We start from the raw sequence: 5,759 nt of genomic DNA, 5'->3' as shown, positions 1-5,759 counted from the left end.
AATATTGCAAAAACAAAAATGTCATCCATCTTCATGGCAAAACATCACATAGTAAAAAAGAAACAACAACTGTTTTCGACACTGATAATCAAATCAGCATATTAGAATGATTTCTGAAAGATCATGTGACACTGAAGACTGGAGTTTTAGATCTTTGTATCAAGGAAATAAATTACATTTTAATATCAAAAGTTTTTGAACAGTAAGATTTTAAGTTTTTTTTTTAAAGAATTCTCTTCTGCTCACCAAGCCTGCATTTATTTGATCCAAAATATAGCAAAAGCAGTAATATTGTGAAACATTTTACTATTTTTTTTTTTTTTTTAAAAATGCTTTCTATTTTAAAATATTTTCTAAAATGTAATTTATTCCTGTGATCAAAGCTACATTTTCAGCATCATTACTACAGTCTTTAGTGTCACATGATCCTTCAGAAATCATTCTAATATGTTGATTTGCTGTTCCTTAAACTTTATTATTATTATTATTATTATTATTATTATTATTATTATCAAAATTTAAAACAGCTTGAGTATTTTTTTTTCAGGATGCTTTGATGAATAGAAAGATCCAAAGATCAGCATTTATCTGAAATAAAAAGCTTTTTTAACATTATATACCATTCAAAAGCTTGTAGTCAGTATAATTTTATTTTTTTGTAAAGAGATTACAGAAATTAATACATTTATTTAGCAAGGATGCTTTAAATTGATCCAAAGTGATGATAAAGACATTTATAATTTTACAAATGCTTTCTATTTTAGATAAAAGCTGTTCTTCTGAACTTTCTATTCATCAAAGAAACATATTAACATATTAATAATAACAATACATGTTTTTTAGCAGCAAATCAGAATAAAGTACATTTTAAAATATATTCGAATAGAAAACAGTTATTTTTAAATAATATTTCAAAATGTTACTGTTTTTGCTGTAATTTATATCAAATAAATGCAGGCTTGGTGAGCAGAAGAGACTTTACTGTTCGAAAACTTTTGACTGGTAGTGTATATGCAAAGAGAAAACAGTTATTTTAAATTTAAAAATAGTTCACAGTATTACTGTTTCCCACTGTATTTTAATCAAATAAATGTAACCTTGGTGAGAATAAGACACTTCTTTTAAAAACATTTTAAAAATATTACAGATTTTGATCTTAAACTTTTAAACAGTAGTTTATATCAATAGCAAAGATGAATCAACAATAGAAAATAAACAGTCCATAACCATTAATGGAAGCAACACTTAAAAAACAAAATCTACAACATAAATTTGCCATTCGGAACATGTTTGTTTAACATACAGTTATGTGGAACTGATTTTTCGACCAATTAGATTTTACTGTGGGCGGAGCTACTAAACACATTGTAATGAAGACAGAAACAAAGCAAAAGAAAAAAAAAAAAAAAAAAAAAGTCTTGCGATGGTCGGTGTGTTATTGCATCACATCTGGTAAAGTCACACTGACTAGTAAGTGACATTTAACATAACTTTAAAACTTGTACACAACAACTGTTTCAAAACAAATCAGACAAACCAGAGAGGCAAAACTGTGAATCACACATTAAAAAGCATGGAGAAATGAATTACTCTCAATCAGAAAAATTTGTTTTATTATTAACCAGATCTAAGCACTGAGATAAAGAAAAACACTTACCAAGATAAATCAGTTTACAATTCACATTCCCATCAGGCGGATTAAACTAAAACATCATGCGTAGCTGTTTAGATATGATTTAAAAGACTTTTAAGATCCTGTAAAGCTTTCAAGTGCGAGAGGAGTTTACATCTGCTGTGATCTCAGTGAAGGGAGAGTTATTAATGATGTATCTTATCTCATATTATTCTAGAGGTGAAGCAACGGTCAGGAACGGAAATTGCAAGATACAAAAAGAATTACACTCTCTATTATCTGTAAAGCTTTAGGAACAAAACTGCATAGAGAATGAGAGGGATTACCGTGTGTACACCCGCAAGTTTCACCATACTTTATCTGCACTATTAAAGACCTCTCAAAAATATAAAAATAATTTAATCACATACACACAAATGAGTAAAAGTCAATAGAGCTGACCTCCATGTAAGCTCTGAATTCTTAAAACCTACACCCATCACCTTTTATCTCTTCTTTTGGTGCTGAAAACTCAAGTGCACCTTTTGTTCTGTACCTGAGTTTGGCTTTGGTTCTGGTTTTTCCTTTGTGTTCATGGTCTGGCTGAGCGTTCCTGATCCATAAAGGTGAAAAACAGACACACGGCGGTGGTGATGAGGGTGTGCATGGCCTCGTACAAGAGTTTCGGAGAGAACACGCTCCAGATGAAAAGGTGGTATCGGAGACTGGTGACCAGAACTATGTAAAACACGGCTGGGATGGAGCGCAGGAGTGCGAAGCAGTAGCTGCCATGACCGAGACCCATTACAGCCCTGAAAAAGAGAGAAAAAGACCAGAATTAAGATGTTCAGTCCAGTTATGGTCTACAATATGTGTCATTACATAATACTGTAGTCATAAAACCATCAGGTCTCATTGACTGTGGTTCATTCCTCATTTAATGCTAATGGAAAAGATATTATTCCTTTACTAACCTTTGGTTATGTGTTAAGTTTAACGACAAATGTCTATGGTACATTCATTAAGACAAATGCCACCTGCCATGGTCTGATGGCATAGCCATCACCAGGTCTAGACGCAATAATCCGACGCTCTAAAAGATAATGGGACCATAATGGATTTGAATAGACTACATTAGACTGGCAAGCACTTGACTAGACTAGATGGGAATGACTGGAATAGACAAGAGAAAACTGGATCTGAATGGACTTCCTAGAAATTTCTGAACTACACTGCACTTAACTGGACAGGAGTTGATGATAGACTAGACTGGGGTACATTACACTGTAATGAAGTGAACTGGACTGAACTAGAAAGGACAGGACTGGACTAGCATGAACTGAAGTTGGCTAGGCTAGATTAAATGACCTCAGCCTATAAACTGGACTGGATTTGATAGACTATACTGAGCTACAATACTTTGGAATGAATTGGGTTGGACTGGACTAGAAATGATTGAATTGAATTAGGCAGGACTGGACTAGCATGAACTGAAGTGGGCTAGGCTAGTTTAAATGGCCTCAGCGTGTGAACTGGACTGGATTACCTTGCATTGAATTGTACCGAGTTGATGATAGACCTCAACCTATAAACTGGAGTTGATAACAGACTGGACTGGATCAGACAATTTTGGACTGAATTGGATTAGACTGGGCTTGGCTGGACTGAATTAGAATGGGCAAAATTGGACTAGTATAGACTGAATTGGGTTAGGCTAGATTAGATGGTCTCGAACTATAACCAAACCTACTACATTGCAATGAACTGGACTGCAGTTGGTTTTACTGGACTAGACTGACTACACTTAACTGAGTTACACTGAACTAGAATGGACTGAACCAGACTGAATTGGGCTAGAATGGACAAGACTGGACTAGTGTGGACTGAAGTCGGTTAGGCTACATTAGATGGCCTTAACCTGTAAACTAGACTGGAGTTAAAAATAGACTGGATGGGTTTAGACTATTTTGGACTGAAGTGGATTGGACTGGACTAGAACGGACTGAAGTCGGTTAGGCTAGATAAAATGGCCTCAGTCTAAAACATGGACTGGACTACATTTCACTGAATTGGACCGAGTTGATTACAGACCTCAACCTTTAAACTGTAGTTGATAATGAACTGGACTAGATTAGACAATTTTGGACAGGACAGAATTGGGCTAGAATGGGCAAGACTGGACTAGTATGGACTGAAGTGGATTAGGCTAGATTAGAAGGCCTCAACCTGTAAACTAGACTGGAGTTAATGATAGACTGGACTGGTTTAGACTACTTTGGACTGGACTAGAACAGACTGAAATGGGTTAGGCTAGATTAAATGGCCTCAGTCTATAAACTGGACTGGACTACATTTCACTAAACAGGACCAAATTGATGACAGACCTTAACCTATAAACTGGAGTTGAAAATAGTCTGGACCGGAGACAACTTTGGACCAGACTGAACTGGGCTAGAATGGACAAGACTGGACTAGTGTGGACTGAAGTGGGTTAGGCTACATTAGATGGTCTTAACCTGTAAACTAGACTGGAGTTAAAAATAGACTGGATGGGTTTAGACTATTTCGGACTAAAGTGGATTGGACTGGACTAGAACAGACTGAAGTGGGTTAGGCTAGATTAAATGGCCTCAGTCTATAAACTGGACTGGACTACATTTCACTGAACTGGGCTAGAATGGACAAGCCTGGACTAGTGTGGACTGAAGTGGGTTAGGCTACATTAGATGGCCTTAACCTGTAAACTAGACTGGAGTTAAAAATAGACTGGATTGGTTTAGACTACTTTGGACTGAACTAGAACAGACTGTGGGTTAGGCTAGATTAAATGGCCTCAGTCTATACTGTCAGTTTATACTGGACTGGACTACATTTCACTGAACTGGACTGAATTGATGACAGACCTTAACCTATAAACTGGAGTTGAAAATAGACTGGACTGGAGACAACTTTGGACCAGACTGAATTGGGCTAGAATGGGCAAGACTGGAATAGTATGAGCTGAAGTAGGTTAGGCTAGATTAGATGGCCTCAACCAGTTAATGACAGACTGGATTGGTTTAGACTACTTTGGATTAAATTGGATTGGACTGGACTACAATGGCCCAAAGAATAAATGGTCTCAATCTATAAACTGGACAGTACTACATTACTGAATTGGACTGGAGTTGATTTTATTGGACTAAACAGACAGTACTAGACTACACTGAACTGAATTAGATTTGACTAAAATGGACAGAACCAGCCTGAACTGGACTAGAATGGGCAGGAATGGACTGGTATGGACCGAAGGGTTAAACAAGATAAAATGGCCTCAACCTATAAACTGGACCACATCTTATGAAAGATTAGATTGATTTAGATTACTTTGGACTAAAATGGATTGGACTGGACTAGAATGGACTGAAGTGAGTTAGACTAGATTAAAAGGCCTCCAAACTGGACTGAACTACACTTTACTGAACTGGATTGGAGCTGATTTTACTGAACTACATTGACTGAGATAGACTATATTATGCTTCAGCTAATCTTCGGATAGAATAGATGGTCTCAACCTATACACTAGACTTGGTTTACACTACTTTGGACTAACTGGTCTATAATGTTTTGGACACATACTCAGTTTCAGTCCAAAGAATGAGTGTTACTCATATGATAGAAACCAGAATCTGGTTCCTGGATTGCAGGCGGTTGTATCAGAAATCTTTTCAATAGCCCTGGGCAAATCAATGTGTGAGCAGTCCAGTCAGCCTTTGACTCCCACTGTGAGAGTTTGGCTTCTCCAAGGAACAAATGCCCTCATTCCTCTTTCACATGAATTTGGATATAGGGCAGTTTCTACAGCACCAAACAGCAAAAGCCCTGCTATCTGCAGACACGAGTCAAAGACATTCTGGCACCAGCCTTGCATTAAAAATGGAAATTTATTGTTGTGGCGACATAAATATTGATAGCCCAATTCCCCAAAGTGGTAAACACAGTGCTTTCTGTCAATACTGATATGACAAGTAAGACATTAGGAAAAAATAATCAAGCATGCAGCTCCCATCTTTCACAAACAGCGAGCTAGATCGAGCCGGCTGAAGATGCTCCCCGGATGAGCGCGATGGCCTGGCGTGCTTTGTTGTGAGTTTAAACTCCTTCATTC

At 36.8% G+C, this 5,759-nt stretch overlaps 1 protein-coding gene across 1 annotated transcript in view; it reads right to left on the bottom strand.

The window, feature by feature from the left end:
• Positions 1–315: 315 nt before the first annotated feature.
• pigg (phosphatidylinositol glycan anchor biosynthesis class G) overlaps positions 316–5,759 on the bottom strand; it is a 175,741-nt gene continuing 170,297 nt past the window's right edge. The window contains 1 exon segment of the mRNA XM_051128200.1: positions 316–2,424. Coding sequence (XP_050984157.1) covers positions 2,205–2,424 — 220 coding nt within the window. The 3' untranslated portion in view covers positions 316–2,204.

This window comes from Labeo rohita, chromosome 14 (genome assembly GCF_022985175.1).
Source record: "Labeo rohita strain BAU-BD-2019 chromosome 14, IGBB_LRoh.1.0, whole genome shotgun sequence".
NCBI lineage: Eukaryota > Metazoa > Chordata > Actinopteri > Cypriniformes > Cyprinidae > Labeo > Labeo rohita.
This window is presented reverse-complemented; position numbering and strand designations above follow the sequence as displayed.